General features: G+C 42.3%; 1 protein-coding gene across 1 annotated transcript in view; it reads right to left on the bottom strand.

Annotated features, from left to right (window-relative positions):
- ChT (choline transporter) overlaps positions 1 to 23,336 on the bottom strand; it is a 148,530-nt gene that overhangs the window by 68,088 nt on the left and 57,106 nt on the right. Inside the window, exons 5-7 of the mRNA XM_067154269.2 lie at positions 16,055 to 16,207; positions 14,166 to 14,295; positions 2,718 to 2,935 (exon numbers count right to left, since the gene is read on the bottom strand). Coding sequence (XP_067010370.1) covers positions 2,718 to 2,935; positions 14,166 to 14,295; positions 16,055 to 16,207 — 501 coding nt within the window. The remainder of the gene's footprint in view (positions 1 to 2,717; positions 2,936 to 14,165; positions 14,296 to 16,054; positions 16,208 to 23,336) is intronic.

The following is a 23,336-nucleotide window of genomic DNA, read 5'->3' as shown; positions in this document are numbered from 1 at the left end:
CTCTCTTAGGTTCTTCCGCTCTCTGTGCCGTTGGTAAATAGATTCCTCTTCCGCCGCTGAGATCATTGACCAGTTTCGCAATATAACAGGGTGCTACCATCCGGAGCCAGATGGACCCTGGTTTTTTTTTACGAGGTGATACTCCTCCCGCTCCTCCTTCCTCATCACTTGCAAAATGAGGCCCCGGGGTTGCGAACGGCAATGGCGGAGTTAGCATATTGCATACTGATTATTATTATTATTATTATTATTATTGTGTTTTTTTCTTACATGCTTTTGACTTTTTTTTTTTTTTTTTTGTAAGTATTCCAATTGTGTGTGCCAGAACTTGGTGTACCAACTGAGGGTTAATTTTTCTGCAGCCAGTCAAATTAGAATTTTGACAAGAAAGAAACTTATGCTCGTATGTTTCAAATGATTTTAAAAGAAATGTCGAACTGGGCTCCTGATACGGTCAACACTGACTTTGAAGCAACTACTATTTCAGCTCTTAGAGAGGTGTTTCCTACAGTGAACATAAGTGGGTGTTATTTTTATTTTATTAAATGCTTGTGGCGCCAAGTTCAAGACCCTGGATTGAGAAATGTATATAAGGATGATAGTGAAGTTAAGTCTTACATTCGTTTGTGCGCTGCACTGGCATTTCTGAAGCCAGAAGACGTAGACAAAGAGTGGGTTTTTATCCAGGAGACAGCTCCATCAAACGATTAGCTGACGAAATTCTTCAGCCACTTCGTGGAGCAGTGGCCATTGTGCCAAAGGAGGTGATTTTTATGCTATTTTAAACATTTTTATAAATAATGACTGGACTAACTTGCTACTACATACAACCATAAAAAGACCAATTATATTTTTGCAAATAATTACATGTTAAAAATTTTCCCCATGTGTGGAGCTGCTATCGTAGTCAAAACAGAACGAACAACTCAGTGGAAGGGTGGAACCACAAAATTAATAGCCAGCTTGGAAAACCGCACCCAAGAGTTAGGGAGCTTATCAAGAATTTCATGCCTGAAGCGGATTGGTCTTTTTATGGTTGTTGTATGTAGTAGCAAGTTAGTCCAGTCATTATTTATAAAAATGTTTAAATTGGTATAAAAACTTATCTCCTTTGGCACAGTTGGATTATCTAGACACTGTTCCACGAAATAGTTGGGAATGGAACTCCACATGGAAGGGGTTGAAAGGAAGAAGAAGTACGTGGCGCTAGATGGAAGAATCGCGAAAATCACAAAACGCTACGAGGAAAACTGCGAAATCAATGCAATATGTACTGTATCTGGAGTAGTGCTGAAGCTGTTGAGGAAAGTCGTAAATGAAGATTTGTAAATACTGACTGTAAATATATTATTTATTTTAGTTGACGGGATTGTTATATGTTAGGTTAATTTAGAATAACAAGGCCTGACGGCGGCTTTCTTTACTGCCAGAGCTGGTTTGTGAATAAATTCAAATCTCCCTGGTGATAATTAAAGCAGCTTTCTAAAGAACTTCAGTAGGTGGCTCTAGTGATGCATACTGCTGCCACAGTCCACCTAGATAAGCAGCGTGACACATATAAAATGATATATTCTTGCTCATTATATTCTCGCTTAAGTTCCTCTACTTTATGCCTGGCTGCAATCTCGACTCATTAATGTGTGTCAGACTCAAATCAGCCCCTTCGTGTACTCACTGTATTTCTACGAGTACCTAGGGAACTCGAGTCAGTCAGTTATTAATTGTAACAAGGCCTTTCACAGTCTGCTCTTCCAACCGAAACCTGTTTTGAAACGACGAGTCCGCCCAATCCTCAAATAGAGTGCCCGTGTGTCTCTCTGTTTATCAGCTTCAAGATACTGCACACATACGAGATAGGGTGCCAAACCCATTTAACAATAACATCACGACACTTTTAATGCACGTAATATACAACTTACTCGTGAGGTTGAACCCTTTATGTAGCGTACGTAGGCCATAAAGCCTCGATTGGCTGCTCAACTGCTCGCTCAAGACCAGTTAACTTTTAACCACGGTTAAACGTGAAAATTTTGAAAATCGGGCTTGATGCAAGAGAAATTCAGCTTTACCATGGTAAGCTATCAATTTTTCCACGGTTAAGCGGTAAGCGAGGTTGGCGTACTGAGTAAGAGTCCAACAGTACACGTAGAAGAATCAATCAATCAATCAGTCAATCAATCAATCAATCAATCAATCAATCAATCAATCAATCAATCAATCAATCACCACTGATCTGTATTTAGGAAAGTCGCTGGAAAATTCCCTATCTGTTGTTTTCTTAGACTTTCCTTAAATAATTGCAAAGAATTTGGAAATTTATTGAACATCTCCCTTCGTAATTTATTACAATCCCTAACTCCTCTTAAATTCCAACTTTATCTTCATACTGAGATCATTCCTACTTTTAAAGATACCACTCAAACTTATTCACCTTCTAATGTCATTCCACGCCATCTCTCCACTGACAGCTCGGAACATGCCACTTATTCGAGCAGCTCCTCTCCTTTCTCTCAAGTTTTCTCAGCCCAAACTTTGCAACATTTTCGTACCACTCCTCTTTTGTCGGAAATCACCCACAACAAATCGGTCTGCTTTTCTTTGGATTTTTTCCAGTTCTCAAATCATGTAATCCACACACTGGAAGGATGACAGGGAATGACAGGGAATCACAGACATGACAATGACTTCAGCACTGAAGAGAGAGATGATGAGCTCACCCGCTGTCGGAAGATCAGCTTGTACACGTTCCTGGCGAACATGGAGCTGGCGGAGAGGACGCTGGAGTCTGCAGACGACATGACCGCGGCAGACACCGCCCCCAGCCCGAAGAAGGAGACGTACTCCGGCGTGAGGTACTGCAGCACCATGGGGAGGATCATGCTGGTCTCCTGCTCGGTGAGTGGGTACGGACCCTTGTACTCCGTCTCGTTCCACGCTGAAATCAGGAAACATTTAGGTAGTACACGACCCATCAACGTCGATAATTAGATTGGAAAACAGTTGGCCACAAGCTTTTCAGGCTTTCGCAGACCTATTTGTTAAAAATAAAATACAAATTATATTATGTAATAATAATAATAATAATAATATTTTATTACTTATAAATCTCATTTTCATCCCGTATTGGTATCAACTCAACTAAGGTATAGGTTGAGGGAAAAATCCTTCTTTCCAATACTTATTTGTTTTTATGGCCATTGGCAACATTGAATAAATTATGTTTACTGCTATTCTGTTGAGTAGACTTTCTACCATTAATTATTCTCTGGACGTTGCCTCGTGCTCGTCAACTGTTACTAGCTGCGCGCCATAGTTCATGCCATTGCTCTTATGACAACGGGGTTTTCAAATCGAACGGCTCTGTTCAAACCCATCACGGCTAAACGGCGGCATATAAATTGTCAAATTCAGTATTTAAGTTCAAGACAAAAAGCTACAAATTATTTTTATGAAGTAAAGGGGTGGAGAGGTGGTCACAGGGGCTATTTTTGGTTTGTACAGAATAAGAGGCAAACTAAGGCACATCAAAAACCTCAGCATTGAAGAGTAAGGCAAAGTGAGGAGAAAATATACAAACAACTTGTATGGGCTCGAAAGGTGAGAGATGCATTTTATAAATGGCTGTAGGCAATAAAGGCTAGAAAACCGACGCAACAAATAAATACTACAGATGGCAACAGTAGAGAAGTGAGCTGCCGGCGGTTCACAAAGTGAGGGGCTACACGAGGCTTGAACCAGAGCAGCACAGAAGAAGGAAAATGAAAGGAAGGCAACAAAGCGATGGTTGTTCGCCCCATTGTGCTTCCTCTCTACAAATATATTTATGAAAAAGAAAATTTTATCTAGTTATTTTAATAACACACGGACAAAAATGCCTCATCCTTTTTGTCTATCTTTCTTAATACACTACAATGTACAGTATAATATTCTTTAATCGCGAGCGATTATGGATGTCTCAGAGGGGGATGTTCACTCCTTGTAGGTCCATCAGAGAAGTACTGTTTTCTTAACGTAGAATAAGCTATAGTTTATATAACCACAAAAAATATTCCAGCTTAAATTCTGGTTAAATCACATAAAAAAGTACATGTTTCTTTCCGCTGCTTTGGAACAACTTCAGCTTAAAAATTGTGTATAAACATGCAAAAATTGCCACATAAGAAATTACAAATTCACTTGTTATGATGATGAGATGAAATATCCCTTGATATTGAATTAGAATACTCAACAAGTCAATGTTAAAATTTGTAATAAAATCCGTGCGCGTACGGGATCCTGGAAAGTGATCTCTTTTCTTCAAAATGCCGAAGAAGATGCTGTAGATTTCTTAGTATGTACTCTGAAAAACTTCTGGATGTCGATAGACTTAAACTGAAAACATTCTGCACCCTTTGCCAGAAACGTTCCAGGACAAGTATTGTTTTTCTGAGGTTTGAATGCGAACAAAGGAACAAATGTTGGTTTTATGTTAGCTGGTATGTGTAAATTCTGAGTTGGCTTTGGCCATGTTTCCGCGCACACGAACAAGGTGACACGGCAGTGCTTAGCAACGCTCTGTTTGGTTTAGTGACGGTGATTGTGATTGTGAACAAGGAGTGACCAATAAGTTTCGTTAATCTCGAGAAACGTGGGCAATGATTACACAAGCACGTGGAGGCGATGCACTGTCATGAAGTCGTGTGTTCGAGGGGCACAAAACGTTTGGGAAAGCCAGAGATCCAATGCAAGACGATGCCAGAACTGGCCGCCTGTCTACAGCAGGAGCGAGTAAAGCAGTTATTGCAAGAAGATTAGTTGTAATGCTGGTTCTTACTGCACGACAATGCTTTATCCGTAACTGTAACTGTCGTCCCACATCCACCATATTGCGATTTTTATTTGTTTCCGCGAATGAAATTTCGACTGAAAGGAAAGCTTCATCAAGATATCGCAGGCATCCAACGGGCTGTGACACATGAGCTTACAAGCATCGCAGACTTCCAACGGGCTGTGACACATGAGCTTACAAGCTTCGCAGACTTCCAACGGCTGTGACACACGAGCTTACAAGCATCGCAGACTTCCAACGGGCTGTGACACATGAACTTACAAGCATCGCAGACTTCCAACGGGCTGTGACATATGAACTTACGAGCATCGCAGACTTCCAACGGGCTGTGACACATGAACTTACAAGCATCGCAGACTTCCAACGGGCTGTGACACATGAACTTACAAGCATCGCAGACTTCCAACGGGCTGTGACACATGAACTTACAAGCATCGCAGACTTCCAACGGGCTGTGACACACGAGCTTACAAGCATCGCAGACATCCAACGGGCTGTGACACATGAACTTACAAGCATCGCAGACATCCAACGGGCTGTGACACACGAGCTTACAAGCATCGCAGACTTCCAACGGGCTGTGACACACGAGCTTACAAGCTTCGCAGACATCCAACGGGCTGTGACACACGAGCTTACAAGCATCGCAGACTTCCAACGGGCTGTGACACACGAGCTTACAAGCATCACACACATCCAACGGGCTGTGACACACGAGCTTACAAGCATCGCAGACTTCCAACGGGCTGTGAAACATGAGCTTACAAGCATCGCAGACTTCCAACGGGCTGTGAAACATGAGCTTACAAGCATCGCAGACTTCCAACGGGCTGTGACACATGAACTTACAAGCATCGTAAACATCCAACGGGCTGTGACACATGAACTTACAAGCATCGTAAACATCCAACGGGCTGTGACACACGAGCTTACAACCATCTCAGACATCCAACGGGCTGTGACACATGAACTTACAAGCATCGCAGACTTCCAACGGGCTGTGACACACGAGCTTACAAGCATCTCAGACATCCAACGGGCTGTGACACATGAACTTACAAGCATCGCAGACTTCCAACGGGCTGTGAAACATGAGCTTGCAAGCATCGCAGACTTCCAATGGGCTGTGACACATGAACTTACAAGCATCGTAAACATCCAACGGGCTGTGACACATGAGCTTACAAGCTTCGCAGACATCCAATGGGCTGTGACACACGAGCTTACAAGCATCACACACATCCAACGGGCTGTGACACACGAGCTTACAAGCATCGCAGACTTCCAACGGGCTGTGACACACGAGCTTACAAGCATCGCAGACTTCCAACGGGCTGTGACACATGAACTTACAAGCTTCGCAGACTTCCAACGGGCTGTGAAACATGAGCTTGCAAGCATCGCAGACTTCCGACGGGCTGTGACACACGAGCTTACAAGCATCGCAGACTTCCAATGGGCTGTGACACATGAACTTACAAGCATCGTAAACATCCAACGGGCTGTGACACACGAGCTTACAAGCATCTCAGACATCCAACGGGCTGTGACACATGAACTTACAAGCATCGCAGACTTCCAACGGGCTGTGAAACATGAGCTTGCAAGCATCGCAGACTTCCAATGGGCTGTGACACATGAACTTACAAGCATCGTAAACATCCAACGGGCTGTGACACATGAACTTACAAGCATCGTAAACATCCAACGGGCTGTGACACATGAGCTTACAAGCATCGCAGACTTCCAACGGGCTGTGAAACATGAGCTTGCAAGCATCGCAGACTTCCAACGGGCTGTGACACACGAGCTTACAAGCATCGCAGACTTTCAACGGGCTGTGACATATGAACTTACAAGCATCGCAGACTTCCAACGGGCTGTGAAACATGAGCTTGCAAGCATCGCAGACTTCCGACGTGCTGTGAAACACGAGCTTACAAGCATCGCAGACTTCCAACGGGCTGTGACACACGAGCTTACAAGCATCGCAGACTTCCAACGGGCTGTGAAACACGAGCTTACAAGCATCACACACATCCAACGGGCTGTGACACATGAGCTTACAAGCATCGCAGACTTCCAACGGGCTGTGACACATGAACTTACAAGTATCGTAAACATCCAACGGGCTGTGACACATGAGCTTACAAGCATCGCAGACATCCAACGGGCTGTGACACACGAGATTACAAGCATCGCAGACATCCAACGGGCTGTGACACACGAGCTTACAAGCATCGCAGTTGACAATGTCCCTGTTTGCTTCCAAGGCCTTCAGAAAAGCTGGCAATCGTGTACAGATAGCCAAGGAGACTAGTTCGACACGAGCAAAGATCATTACTTGATAATTGCAATATTTCTGTTTTTCTTACGATCTCAATTCAGGAACTTTTGGGGGATGGTAATATCAACGTTTAACCTCAACTTCGTGTTTTTTTTAAGGAGTTTCTCCCAGCCGTCATCCACAAGTTATTTAGAGCAGTGTGATACGTGCGATCGTCTCAAGGGCCACAAAAATTGCTCGTAGCTTCAAACTGTTTTCAGTGACCAGTTGAGATAAGGGCTGAGTCTGCTCATTTTCAATAAAATCTTGTTTTGATGTACAAATCTTTACTTATGCCGCAATACTCTTGTGTAATTTCTTGTTTCTAAATCCACTCCTTCTTTTTCAGTAGCAGTAAGACAGCAATTGTTGCATTAATAATATTATACTCTTATATAATCGCTAGGCAATGAAATCCTTGTAATTCCACGTTTCTCCATCAGTCCTGTGAAGGATTACCGCCTTGCCTGAGAAGAGAACAGAAGACTCCAAAGGTCGAATCATTGGGTTAAGCAATGAAAATGCCAGGAACAGTTCTCCGGTCGTTGCTCACCGATTAGTTTTGAACTTCTTCCGTAAACTTTACTCTCAAGGAGTTACAAGGTCTCCTTTGCTCATCGACGATTATGGTGTAGAGGCTTAGCTGATTGCCTGTCAGCTTGGCGGCCCCGGTTTGAGTCTTGGTGTCAGTAAGGGCATGCGACCTTAAATCCCCGGCCACAAGCGGGATAATCTGCGCATGATGATGATGGTTATTATTATAGTTAATATTATTTCGCATTTAGCAACAATATTTGTTATTTCTGGTATAATCATAATAATTCGGTAGTACGAAGGTAAACAAGTTGGATTTTGTGGGTTCGCCAGCCAAAACGTTTGAATACCACTGATTTAATGTGCATAATGAAATCTATAGCAACGTCTTCAGCATTTTAAAGAAGGAAGAACACTTTCCAGGATCCCTTACACAAATATGTTATTACAAATTTAAATATTGACTTGTTGAGTGTTTAAAGTCAATATGAAGAAATATTTTATCTCATTGCATAAGTGGATTTTTTCATATGTGCCAATTGTGTATCTTTAAACACATTTTTTAGCTGAAGATGTTCCAAATGAGAGGAATTAAACATATCCTTTTTTTAGCACTTTCAACACTATGCCCGTACGGGATACGGGCGCGCTGGTTTCCTGCTTCTGGACGGCGCCCGTATGTGTGCTTATATCCAGATGCACGTGTTACGCACGGTTCCCGTCCCTTGGTGGGACCTCTAGAATGCAGCAGTTATTGGGAATTTCGAACTGAAACGATAAACAGGGTATTTTCTCCTTGCCGTGACCTCTACCGAAGCACTCGATGTGCCGTGTGCTGCGCGCGACAAATCTGTCACGCTGTCACCTGTGTTACTGTGTAAACATGTCTTCACGCCGGCTCAATGATAGTGATATTTTATCGGGAGAAGCGGGTTCAGAGATGGGTGAAAGTGATGACCTTGCTTACGAACCGGATAACGTATCAAGCGATAGTTCAGGTAAGATTTTTATTTATTACATCACTTTGGAACGTAAGTGTTAAGCTGTATTATTTTACTCCGAATACTAACGATAGAAATACTTCGCCTACAGAAATTTGAGTTTATTTTTTTCGTTTAGACGAAGAGACGCATGTTTATGATTCACCTGTGCCGGGAACATCTGCTAGATCATCTGAACCTGCTGATGAATGGTCAGAAACAGATGACCAACCACAGCTACCAATCTTCCAGTCGGCATCGGTTCTACTCAGTTTTGCGCGGGAGTGACGAAATGGATTGTTTCAGTAATTTTTTTAGTGACGATGTGATCAAAAATATAAAAACAGAAACTAACAGATATGCAGGTACGACAATTGCGGCAATGAAACGTCAGGGCAAACTGAAGGAAAATTCCAAGTGGCACCGGTGGTCTGCAGTAAAACTTCACGAAATTTATTGTTTATTTGCAACAATTTTGATATGTGTGTTGTGAAGCTACCCAAACTTAGTGATTATTGGTCTACTGATCCCTTCTATCAGACAGGATTTGCCAGTCGATTGTTGAGTCGTGATAGATTTTCCGGAATGTTATTTATGTTGCGCCTAAATGACAATTCCACCTTCATCAAGGGGGAACTTAATCATGACCCACTACATAAACTCAAGCCCTTTCTTAGATTTTTTTGTGCACAAATGCATTGCCAGTTTTCAGCCGTTTGAGAACCTAACAAGAGATGAGGCTATACGTACCTTCCACCGTCGAGTAGGGTTTAGGGTTTATATGAAGAATAAGCCCAATAAGTACGGTATGAAAATGTATGTACTTTGCGATGCGGGAACAGGCTACGTACTGAATTGTGAAATATATACGGGATCCGCAGGGAACGTTCACAACAGCATTCAGGCTCTTGTAGATAGATTATGCTCACAGTTTTTCAGTAAGGGCCACTGTATTTATATGGACAGGTACTATACTAGCCCCTCCCTACTGAATATGCTGTGGCAAAAGAAAAACCTGGCTGTTGGAACTGTCATGAAAACAGGAAGGGTTACCACCAACGTTCAAGACAAAGAAATTGAAGGACAAGATGATATTTTTGAGGAAAGGGCATCTTCTTGCTATGGCGTGGAAGAGCAAGTGGGATGTTTTATGCATTTCAACAAAACATAAGGCTTCCACTACACTTGTTTCTGGTAGATCGAAAGGTGGTGTCGTACAGAAACTAAAGCCCGACGTAGTCATCGATTACAATATAAATAAAACTGGTGTTGATAGAGCAGATCAACTGAACAGTTATTACCCATTTGCACGGAAGACATTGAAATGGTGGAAAAAGCTCTTCTCCTATTTGTTCCTTATGTCTGTTGTGAATGGTTTCATTCTATATAAAGAGATCTCAAAATCAAAGATATCTCTTGTGGATTACATGAGAGTGATCAGTTCGCCGTTAGCAGCTAAAGGAGGAGGAGACATCTCAAGGCTGGAACCTACTCCCTCCCCCAGTGTTGACAGGACTTTTGCTCGCCATTTTCCAGAAAAGGTTCCTCCAACGAACAATAAAGTGAATGATACTCGTTTTTGCAAGGTATGCTGAGACAGGGGCAAGAAGGAAAATGGTAAGCGCGTCAGGAAAGAGAGTAGATGCTGGTACAGGGAGTGCAAAGTAGGACTGTGTATAGTCCAATGTTTTCAGGACTACCATACGAAAACAAACTATTCCTAAATAGGTAAATATTTTATTCCACTGCATTTGTGTTTATTTGTGGCCTAAGTAGTCGCATTAAATGATTATTTTCTATTGTTTGAGCAAGCTTATTGGTATAACCTTAATATAAAAAAAATATGTACTGTTTTTTTCATGTTCTTCATAAGACTAGTATAATTAAATTACTTGATTAACATCTTCATTTTGGATGGTTGACACCTTCATACGGTTCAAAAAATAGGCATGTAATATGTTTCGCTGTTCCATAATAACGTGTTAAAAATTAGCAAAAAGACCCAGTTCACAGCCAGGATCCATGTTAAAATATGGTAGTGTTGAAAGAGCTTCAATTAACTGGACATTAAGCTGTAATATACGTTTGAAATTGCATGAACTAGCCATTAAAAGCAAATAAGTATTGGAAGGTGGGTAATGACTCCGTGTAGTATGAGCCTGTGATATGGGAAATAATGTAAGAATTCTGGAGTAATATTACCAGCAAACGAAAGATCAATAAATGATTAATGAACGTAGGTTTTCGTGGCTCATTGTATTAACATAAAGAAATAAATGAACTGGATTAAAGTCACTATATATATAATTATATATATGTAATAATAATAATAATAATAATAATAATAATAATAATAATAATAATAATAATAATAATAATAATAATAATAATAATAATAATAATAATAATAATAATAATAATAAAGCGAAGCTTTCAGCCAAATTGCATTGGCCTTCATCAGGGCATGTGAAGTTTTGCCTCCGACAGTGAACAAAGAAATTCTCTGAAGGCACGTGGAAGTCAGAAAAGAGAGTAGATGCTGGTGCAAGGAGTGCAAAGTAGGACTGTGTGTAGTCCAATTTTTTCAGGACTACCATACGAAAACAAACTATTCCTAAATAGGTTTTTGCGGATACTAAAAAAACCAAAATCCATGGCACTACAGCCCTTGAAGGGCCTTGGCCTACCAAGCGACCGCTGCTCAGCCCGAAGGCCTGCAGATTACGAGGTGTCGTGTAGTCAGCGCGATGAATCCTCTCGACCGTTATTCTTGGCTTTCTAGACCGGGGCCGCTATCGTGAGATAGCTCCTCAATTCTAATCACGTAGGCTGAGTGGACCTCGAACCAGCCCTCAGGTCCAGGTAAAAATTTCTGACCTGGCCGGGAATCGAACCCGCGGCCTTCGGGTAAGAGGCAGGCACGCTACCCCTACACCACGGGGCCGGCTTTCCGGATACTAACCGAATCTTTATTTTCCATTATTAAATCTGTTATTCTATACAACTGATCACGATGTATTCACAACAACTAACCTCCATCTGAGCGTGTGAATCAACACAGCGTCATCTTATAACAGAGTATGCTATTTAGAATGTGAGTGCGAATTACAGTGCAGCACCCAAAACATGCTGCTCAACATTCATTTCAGAAGCCACGCTATACGAAAGCGTATCGCAGATATCACAGAGCGAGCTGTATAGATCACACTCACCGAAACACGGCACACAAACTCGACCGAGGCTAGCATCCTATCATCCGACTCGCCAAATTCGTCTGGCAGCAGCTGGGATTACAGACGTTTCAGATAATTAAGTGAACTGGGGACGGTGAAAGGATCAAAAATGCAGTTTGGGGTTGTTGTTGCATTAAGGGGGGAGGTACACCATTCGCCAGTGCAAATTTAATGAAATTCAATATTTTTATTTCTGCAACCCTAAGATTAAAAAAATGAAAATGTTCAGGTTTAATGTTTACAAATAATATATCATTAAGACATTCTTAAAATGTTAAAAGTATTTTCCATTGGTCATCAATACACTGTAAAACATTCTGGTGTAATTTGTACAGTCAGGGAGCGTTTACACAATGAAATGAAATGAAATGGCGTATAGCTTTTAGTGCCGGGAGTGTCCGAGGACAAGTTCGGCTCGCCAGATGCAGGTCTTTTGATCTGACTCCCGTAGGCGACCTGCGCGTCGTGATGAGGATTAAATGATGATGAAGACGACACATACACCCAGCCCCCGTGTCACCGAAATTAACCAATTATGGTTAAAATTCCTGACCCTGCTGGGAATCGAACCCGGGACTCCTGTGGCCAAAGGCCAGCACGCTAACCATTTAGCCATGGACCCGGACGTTTACACAATAATTACCCCAATTATTTAATTATTTATATTTTCTTTTGTGTTGCTTGTAAGACCCAATTCTACGACATACACTAGAATATCAGACATAGCACTAGAAAGAATATATCTCTTTTTAATATTTAATTAAGATAAGGAAATATTTGACCATTTTTAAAAAAAATCAAAAATAACGGCACATGTTAATCCAAATATCCTAGTGTATGTTGTTCATATGATTAAATGTAATGCGGAGCATGCCTGAGAGGGATTTAGTAGCGCCCATTTTCAAAAGGAGCGAAATAATTCAAACAGATGCGGCGCTGACACGTTGGCGTGGCAGTGATTCAGATCAGCTCACACCTATATATATTTTTTGTTGTATCTCGGAAACTATTACAGATATGTTAAAAATTCAATCACCGCTAGAAAGAGTGTAGTCTATTAACCATTTTAGGACCAAAAAGTGCAATTTTTTAAAACCTTCAAAGGTGTGCCTCCCCCCTTAAATTGTCCGAAGTTTTCTGCAGTTTTATGATGCTTTGTGCATATTTAGTTGTTAGAAAGATATATAAAAGGACTGCACGTCCCTGTAAGTTTCGCCATGCCCACAACATCTGTCGTGCCGAAAAGCTGAGGAGCCGTGGATCTGTTTTCAGAAAGTGCAGTGAGTTTCCCTCATCAGCTGGCCGGCAGGCGCGCCTCCCGTTGACTCATCACTGCCCGCCCCGCAGCATACCAACAAGGACAACACTTCGCTCACGACACCAGATGACAGGAGATGGTGGGAGTGTTCTCCTCCTGCAACCACAGATTTCTGGCATCGTCTTAGGATGGTTTCAATCTTAAGTTGTTCGTGGCCCACGATGCTGAGCACTTCGAAACCCACGCTTCTTGTCCAAGTTGTCATGGGGATTCTGTAGACTTATGTTCTAATCTTACTGCGATTTCATTTAAGTTTTCCTCGTTAAGTACACGTTTTATACTCGTACACTTCCCTTCTTATCGAGTAAAGAACCAGTTCCCCTCCGTTTGTTTACGAGTTTCCGCATGGTCTGTCTATGTAGAGAGTGTACACCTGGGAATTGTGTTACAAATCGCCTGATGACTTCCCTGCAAGACTCTATTTTCACATAATTTCGTACATAAATACCCTTCCATTTACCGTGTACATATGTGGAGGCATTATGAGAATTATACCCCGAAGAACGGTTGGAGCGATAGATCAACACTTGATACACGTTCTAAGCACGGACCTGAACTGCGAAGTGCGGGCATTCCCGTGCTGTGTAACGGGAAGTGATGAGTCAACGGGAGGCAGGTAAACTGGGCGCGCCTGCCGGTCAACCGATGAGTGAAACTCACTTTACCTGTTCTACATCAACATTGAAAAGGAGGGGGTACAAACTTGCCTCATTACTTTCTGGATTGCTGCTTCATTTTTGAAAGCCCTCGATTCTTATCACTGTAGACTGGTTTGTTTTTTCTTTGTTTTTTTTTGTTGTTTTTTTTGTACAGATTCTTCTTTCTCGATATCTGATCCCGATCACCTTCAGAATCCCAAATAGCTTGGTCTAGTCAATGTTATACAATGCCTAATAATAATAGCAACGCAACCCTTCAGATTGGTAGGATGTTGACAGAAACTTACGCGTGGCTTTGGCGATGGCTCCAATCAGCACCGGTGGGATGGCCATCAGGATACAGCCGAAAGCAGCGACGTACGAGAGGATCTGCGCTCGAACGGCAGATTTACTCGAGAGCACACGTTGAAAGTAGACCTGGAACGAAGGAGAAGGGAGTGTATTAGTAACTCTGTTCTGCTCACATTTGGACACGTTCGGTTGATTCTAAACGTGGAAAAGGTGCAGAGGAATGCAGTACGGTTTGTTCTGAGTGAATTCCGTCACGAAAATGTTGCTAACGTTGGGTTGAGTGGTGGTGGTGATTATTATTTTAAGAGGAACTACAACTAGGCAACCGTCCTCTATATAACTATTAGAGAGAAAAAAATGGAAGGGGTCCGATACTTCGAAAAATGAAGATATTGGCCAAAGAAAGTCTAGCGCCATGAAGGGCGTGAAAAAGAAAGACTTCCTGAGACTCCATGCGTAATACCGTCACGGTCAGAAAAAAACAAGAGTTGACCAAGGGAGGTCCGATAAGATAGAAGAATGTTAGGAGCCTAGCACAACTAACTGGATGTAATGCCAGGACTCAGCTAAGGGCCCCGTGGTCGCCATAACTAAGAGCCTCTGGCCTCCTTTTAGTCGCCTTTTACGACAGGCTGGTGCTACCGTGGGTGTTTTCGACTCAGAGGGCCAACGGTTTGATTCCCGGCCGTGTGGGATATTTTAAGTTTTAAATTATTTCCCCCGGCGTTTGTACCGTTCGTAACTACACCACACATAACTCCATCCTACACTAAAATAACATGTCACATTCCGCCCAAAGTATGCACCTGGCTAGCAGAGAGACATCAGTAGACGAGTAAGTGTATTTATATATTTATTTATTTCTTTATTTATTTATTTATTTATTTATTTATTTATTTATTTATTTATTTATTTATTTATTTATTAAATACCGTGACAGTTTGAACCCTATAGTACATGAGTATATTAAGGGTTATAGTTTGGATCAGTTTTTTAAAACATTATTGGTCCTTCACTCAAAATTAGGAAACCAAATTATCTAAGACGTGTTGAAAGAACTTAAGGATCTGTCTGTAGCAGCTGGATTTCCCGAACAGATGGTATAACGGTTTTGAAAGTTCCGACATGTCTAACGATAGAATCCCCATGACCAGAGCCTCAAAACTACCCACCTCATTTGATCCCTTCCCCCCGTGGTCGGCCCTATCTCTCCTCAGAAGCTACTTCCTTGTCCCTTTACTCTCTCCCTTGAGCCTGTTCCACTGTCTTTTCCTATCCTCTACTTAATATTTATCTTTCCTATCTTCTCCTTTCCCCGTAGTTCCACACTTCTCCCTAAACTCTTTATGCTTCAGAAACATTCAATTTACGCCATCAAAATTTAATTGAACAATTACAGACTAAAAGAAGGAAAATCAAGAGAAAAATCTTAGAGCCAAGAACTAAAAAAGAAATACATTACCCAAAATCCAACTCGGAAATATGTTTAAAAATTTATAAACTTCCTGGTACAATGACACTGCGACTCGTTCAGTTTTAAGCCATTTGGAAAGATTAATAAAAACAGACTTACTTACGGAATACACACGTTTTTTGCAAATCAAACGTACTACATCAAAATGGTGTAAGCAAGTAGAGAAAGACTTGGTCGGAGGAAAAGAAATCAGAACAATCGATGAAAATGAAAAATGCTTGGACAAGGAGGAAAGCTCAACAAAAGTGAGAAGAAAACAACACTTTGATAGATGAGAAATGAAAGCAAATTACAAAAAGTTAAATTACTCTGTTGATCATTGAAGTACCGATAAAAGTTTTGTCTCTGTGACTAGGTAAAATATTTCAAGCTTGCAGTTTACCCGGACTACTGCAGAGGAAAAGTACTTGCCTGCCAGGGAATCCCGCCGAAGATGAGCAGCAAACCGTAGTCCATGTAGTAGGCGATCTCCGAGGACGGGACGGCGCCAATCCAGTCGACGTCGTCGTTCCCCACAAGCGTCCCCACCTTCTCGTTGTACATCGCGAAGGGGATGCACATCCACTGAAAGAAAGAACAGCACCACGTCAAACAACAAGCACAGGATTACTGCACTAGCACAGAGATAACTAACGATCGAGCCTTACGGGGCAGAGGATGGGACAAAGAAGCTGTTTAATCCCACCAAGTAGTTCCTTCCTCATCCTATGAGGGTAGGATACAGCCTTTCCTTCCCATCAGTTCGATATGTGCGTCTCACAAGCACTAGTACACTGATAACTAACGATCGAGCCTTACAGGACAGAGGATGGGACAAAGAAGCTGTTATCTCCCACCAAGTAGTTCCTTGCTTGCCCTATGTGTGGGGAATACAGCTTGTTAATCCCATCAGATCGCTATGAGCGTCTCACAAGCACTAGTACAGAAATAACTAACTACCGAGCCTTACAGGACAGAGAATGGAACAAAGAGGCTGTTGTCTCCCACCAAGTAGCTCCTTCCTCATCCTATGAGGGTAGGATACAGCCTTTCCTTCCCATCAGTTCGATATGTGCGTCCCACAAGCACTAGTACACTGATAACTAACGATCGAGCCTTACAGGGCAGAGGACGGGACAAAGAAGCTGTTTAATCCCACCAAGTAGTCCCTTGCTTGTCCTATATTGTGTGGGGATACAGTCTGTCGTTGCCATTCGCTCGCTATGCGCGTCTCGTTCGAGTTTGGTGTTCACTATATTTTCAATGGTGCTCAAAGGGTTAACAAGTTTCACAGTGTTGTACATGGTGAGAGACGTATTTTGTTTAATTTTCCCTTAGCTGTGACACGGACAGGTAGGTTGTGAATGTCCGAGTGGCCTTCATTATCGTACAAACCTAAGAGCTTCAAGGTGGATGTCGTGTACTGAAGTACGTCAACCAGGCGGCAGACTCCCTAACAGTTCTCTACGTAGTCTGAGAAGTTGGAGACTTATCACACATCCCTTGCTCCTCTTCTTATAAACAAATATTTGCCCTAGATTGTCCTCTGGAATTCCAAATGTATCTTTCTACTTTAAAAAGGCCGAGCAAGTCACGTGCCTATCAGCCTGCATAGCGGGAGATAGTGGGTGCGAACTTCACTGTCCGTAGCCCTGACGATGGTTTTCTATGGTGTGAAGGCCACGTCCTATCGTCGCCATAGAAACTTTCTGTGTAAAGCAGATTGTAAAACTTAGTCAAGTTTATTCGTCTACTAATGCCATTCCAACCCGTGTCCGGCTCTATGGCTAAATGGCTAGTGTGTTGGCCTTTGGTCCCACGCGTCCCCAGTTCGATTCCTGGCAGGGTCGGGAATTTTAACCATAATCGGTTAATTCCACTGGCACGGGGTCTGTGTGTATGTGTCGTCTGCATAAGCGTTTCATCCTCATCAGTACCCGCCGGTCGCCTACAGGCATCAGATCAAGAGACCTCCACCTGACGAGCAGAACATGTCCTCGGACACTCCCGGCACCAAAAGCCATACGCCGTTTCATGGCCTTAGTGCAAATATACCGTTTATATAACGCTCGAGAATATGGTAGAAATCATTAGCGGCACTGTTATTTCTATTTTAAAACTATAAAGAATGCGTAGAACAATCACAGCTGCGAATGACACTAGCTTACGTTTGGACAAGAAGTGTCTATAAGGACTACAACGCGCTAGCTATGCACCACGGCTCGCGGTATACAAGGTGGTTAAATCACGCACCACTGCTGTTGTATCAGCCAAGCTGTCAGGTAGTAGATTCGATTCATAGGCTGATACACCTTTTTCTTTGGATTAACGCCGTTTACAGTGACTGTAACATGGTCGCATGTCATCCTGTTTCAATTTGGTCCTGAAACGGACCGTTTTTATCCGATGTTACGTAGCTAGGTTTCACAACGACATGATGGTCCGTAGGTAGGAAGTAGAGTATCCTGCATATTCAGTGTAACAAGTGTTCGAAATGTTGAACACCTTACTTTATGCAGATTTCACTCAGCGCGACGTTTTAAAGACATTTTCTCACGTCGTAACATGACAGGTGTAACAGCTTACCATGCCTTGGTGATCAGTTACGGAAGGTGACCAGGCTCCTGTGCATACACTAACTGCTTTAAGTGACCCCACAGGAAGAAGTCAAGAGCGTTAGATCGGGTGTTTCTTCATAAATGAGCAACATATCAATGTACTCGTCACTGGAATACATCGTCTTTCTTTCTTTCTTTCTTAATCTGTTTACCCTCCAGTACTGGCTTTTCCCTCGGACTCAGCGACGGATCCCACCTCTACCGCCTCAAGGGCAGTGTCCTGGATCGTGAGACTTTGGGTCGTGACACAACTGGGGATGACCAGTACCTCGCCCGGGCGGCCTCGCCTGCTATACTGAACAGGGGCCTCGAAAGGAGATTGGAATATTACAACGGATAGACAAGGAAGAGCGAAGGAAGCGGTCGTAGCCTTAAGTTAGGTACCATCCCCGCATTTACCTGAAGGAGAAAAGGGAAAACCACTTCTAGGATTGCTGAGATGGAATCGAACCCACCTCTACTCATTTGACCTCCAGAGGCTGAGTTGACCCCGTTCCAGCCCCCGTACCACTTTTTAAATTTCGTGGTAAAGCCGGGAATCGAACCCGCGTCTCCAGGCGCTAACCACTACACCACGGAGGTGGACTGGAAAACATCGTGAGTGAATGAATACGTGCTGAGATGTGCCCTGGTAAATGTACGTAAACATTATGTGTCCGTTAAAATCGGGCACGATCTGTCGCTCAAAAAAAACATGCCTAAGTTTACAATCAAACCACTGCGTTATCTGTGCCACCGGCCCTTAACCGACTCAGCGCAGGCCCCTCGCTTACCTACAGTAAGTATGGCCGTTCGGCATCGAAAGTTAATGTCCGTGCCACAGTCTTCAATAATGATTTACAGTGTTCAATCAACTTTTCACCATTACGGAGCCCGTGACATACTTATTAATTCGACAGTACTTTCTCCATAAATTAGGAACAACTCAACGTACCAGTTATAGGAGTACATCGTGAGAAAATTAGTAAGTGCTGTGGCGTGACCTCGTGGGTATGGATTATTATTTGTGTGCGTTGGACTCGGGAGGTTGTGGATTCGAATCCCATCTTGGTCGTACTGAAAATTGTTTTCCTCGGTTTCCAGTTTTCACCACCAGGCAAATGCCTGGACGGTATCTCAGTAAAAGACCAAGGCCAATTTCCTTTCCAATCCTTCCCCCACCCATCCTTAATGGAAATACCCCAAATAAGAGCGCATATCTTAAAACCAATAGGAAAATAAATAATGATTATTGTTGTATCCCCACCAAAATGGAACACCTCTGTCGTTCAGAAAATTTGCCTTGTGCTGGTTTCGAATCACTACTCTGCCAAAACTCACACACGTTGTTCTCGAGCCCTGAACCGATTCGGCCATGAAGTCAACATAATGATTCTGCCCAGAGGTTTAGTACTTAGGTATGTATGGCCGATCACCTCGAAAGTTAATGTCCGTGTCAAAGTCTTCAGTGGTGTTTTGCAGTGTTCATTTAACTTCGTTCATTAGAGAACACGTAGCATAACCTATTAATTCGATCGTATTACGGGTATCTGTTTCATTTCAAGGCTCAATAAATCACATGTTTGCAGAATGGTCCTTAGTATTTGGCGCCCAATTATACATAGTATTTTTTTATTTTGCTAGGTCCATCGATCAATTTACAGTGTTGGCACTGAGGTACTGCAGAGTCTTATCGACCATATGAAGGAATTTCATGAAACTAAATTATAAGGTTATATGCGTTATTTGGGTTGCCTGTCTCCGAAGAAATACGGGGCTGGTGAACCACCGTGTATATACCAAAAACCATAGGTCCAATAGCAGAGCCTTTCGGGACCCCTCTCACAGTAGTGTGCACATTAATTGCGACAAGACGTTTATTACTATATGTATAATACAGTTAGTAGTTTACTGAATATTAATAAATAATGTGCGTTAATGACCTTGTGAACACGTTGAGGCATAGGTTCGACCAGGTTTGAGCAAATGTTTCGTAGTTCGTCGTCAAAATCACACTTTCACCACGTTCAATAATATGCTTTCTTTTGTTGAACAGTCCATTTTATCAAGACTCCTTTTCACAATACTCCACAAATTCTCTATGGGATTTAATTCTATTGAATTACGGCGCTACTGAAGCACATTAATGTTGTTTTCTTCCATGAACGTCTTGACAGCTCTCGAAGTGTGACACGGGGCCAGGTCATCCTCCACCATCTGCAAAGGTCTGCCGGAATGAAACAATCCTAAAGACTTCTATGTGTTTGGTTCAGCTCATCAGACCGTCAACTGGAACCAGTGCCCCAGTGAAGGGTGTTTTACAGTCTGTTCAAGATGCTCAGCTCTCACAACCCTTGCTCAATAAATTTGACTCGTCACTGAAAATTACATATTTACAGTAATTGGAGATCCAAGATTTATATATTTTGCGAAGCATTTTTTTCTTCATGGCAGGTGTTAAATCTTCCACCCACCATCTTCCACCCACTGTTTCTAAGTTGGGTCTTGTCAGTTCTAGGGGTGCTTTTCCGTTTTCGCCCACATCTGGTTGGAGACAATGAGGCAGTATCAGTATCAGTGGCGGTTCGTGCATGAAGAGCTTTTGGGCGCCGCCTGGCCGTTTTTTTCAAAAAGATTTAACGTTATTTCACTCTGCAATTGATTCCATAAAAATATGGACAAATTTAGCGAAGTCGAACTTATATGGTGTGATATTCAGTTGTGCAATGTCTATTATTTCGGCTGTAAACATTTTGCTTTTCTATTTTCAATAAAAATATGACAAAGGCTATCAGAGTGTGGCTGCTTCCCAGCAAGCACGATGTCTCCTCTTTAGTCGGGCTGTGGTAGCAGAGCAGACTTAGCAAGTGTGCGGGGTGCGGGCTTCTCAGGAGTAAGAAGAGTGCAGGTGGGTGTAGGCCACTGAATGGCCAACCACTTTACAATGTACCCACGTCTTACATTAATTGTTGTCAGAGATTAATTCCAACACATTTTACAAAACAATGAATTCCATTATACTCAGTTCTATAAAGAATCTCAAATAAACATTCAAAATGTAACCATAACGTGACGCCACTATTGTGTAGGGTGGTCAAATTGTTAAATATCTTGTCATGCTTTGAAATTAGAGCAAGGAGAGAGAAATTCGGAGTGCACTGTTTATTTGCTTTCAGGAATATCGTTATTATCATTTTTTATTTTGATCAGTGAAACAGTGCAGTGCCATAGTATTCGGGATTGCTTCAGCTGTTAGGCTGTTAATGTGCGTGCACAAATGCCATTGTAGTGTTAATTAATTCATTAATTAATGTTGTAGTGCAAGCAGATTTATATTCAGTCAGGGTCTCCGAATCTTCTTCTTCTTCTTATTATTATTATTACTTCTTTCTTCGTATCGGCCTACTATGGACCACGTTAAGAGTTATCCCCATCTCCTGTACGCCCCTTTCCACCTCCTTCAACGAAGTTGGCTGGGTCTTCTTACTTTTTTTTTTGTAGCCGCTTTACGTCGCACCGACACAGATATTTCTTATGGCGACGATGGGATCGGAAAGGTCTAGAAATTGGAAGAAAGCGGCCGTGGCCTTAAATAAGGTACATCCGCAGCATTTGCCTAGTGTCAAAATGGGAAACCGCGGAAAACCATATTCAGGGCTGCCGACAGTGGGATTCGAATCCATTATCTCCCGGATGCAAGCTCACAGCTGCGCGCCTCTAACCGCACGGCCAACTCGCCCGGTATTACTTTAAAATAGGTAAAGATCTGGTTCGATAATCGTGTGGGTTTCAATCTTAGCAAGTGGCCATAAAATACAATTCTCCTTCTCCGCATGACATCAGAGATCTCCTGGACATAAGTATACAGCTCGTGGTTATGCCGACGTCTATATTCATCTTTGTCTTTAATTGGGTCAAGAATTTTCCTTAAGATCTTTCTCTCTTTAATTTCCAGTTTTTTATCAGGCCTTTCTTGTACACAGCAAGGCATTCCGCTATATACAAAGCCTCTGGTCTTATAACAGTGCACTAATGTCTGAGTTTTGCGCTCAAGGATATGGAATTTTTTATGTAAACATCTTTGGCCAGTTGAAAAGGCATTTCCTTTTTATTCATGCATGAAAGGAAAGCTTCTTTTTCAGAGATGCTTGGTTCTATCCACTCGCCAAGATATTTAAACTTACCTGTCCGTTTTATTGCCCTCTGGTTTACTTTTGGCTCTCTTGGTGGCCTTAGCTATGAATTGTGTATTATTATTATTATTATTATTATTATTATTATTATTATTATTATTATTATTATTATTATTATTATTATTCATCTAAAAGTGTCCTTCTCCATGGCTAAATGGTTAGCGTGCTGGCCTTTGGTCACAGGGGTCCCGTGTTCGATTCCCGGCAGGGTCGGTAATTTTAACCATCATTGATTAGTTTACCTGGCACGGGGACTGGATGTGTTTATCGTCTTCAACATCATTTCATCCTTATCACAACGCGCAGGTCGCCTACGGGTGTCAAATCAAAAGACCTGCACCTGGCGAACCGAAGTTCACGGACACCTCCCGGCGCTAAAACTAACGTGGTGGTCAGTGAAAACTAGACCGATTGGGGAGGGTATAGAGATGGTGGCGCATCTGTGAGCTCGCATCCGGGAGATAGTGGGTTTGAACCCCACTGTCGGCAGACCCATTCCTAGACCTTTCCTGTCCCATCGTCGCCATAGCACCTATCTGTGTCGGTGCGACATAAAGCAACTAGCAAAAAAAAAAAAAAAAAGAGAGAGAGAGAGAGAGAGAGAGAGGGAGATGGTGGCACAGCCCTGCCAGAGTAAAATATCACCAACCTCCAGTTATCGCTATATCCCCTAAGAAGTCTTGACACACTAAATTTTCCCACACCAACAAAAAGGCAATGTTTCTTGTAGTCATAGATGTGTATTCACGAAGAGCAAATATTTTGCCCGCTTTTTAGGTGAAATGTCAATTTCAACAGAAACACTAAGTTTTCCTGTTGAGAACAGAGAAATAATACACGCTGTTGCTACATATACAAGCACTGAACTGAACTGAAGGGGACCTACAAATGAGGGGAGTTTTCACAAAACCTAACATCTACTGG

This window comes from Anabrus simplex, chromosome 10 (assembly GCF_040414725.1).
Source record: "Anabrus simplex isolate iqAnaSimp1 chromosome 10, ASM4041472v1, whole genome shotgun sequence".
NCBI lineage: Eukaryota > Metazoa > Arthropoda > Insecta > Orthoptera > Tettigoniidae > Anabrus > Anabrus simplex.
The sequence above is the reverse complement of the archived record's forward strand: the minus strand, read 5'-3'. Positions and strand labels throughout refer to the sequence as shown.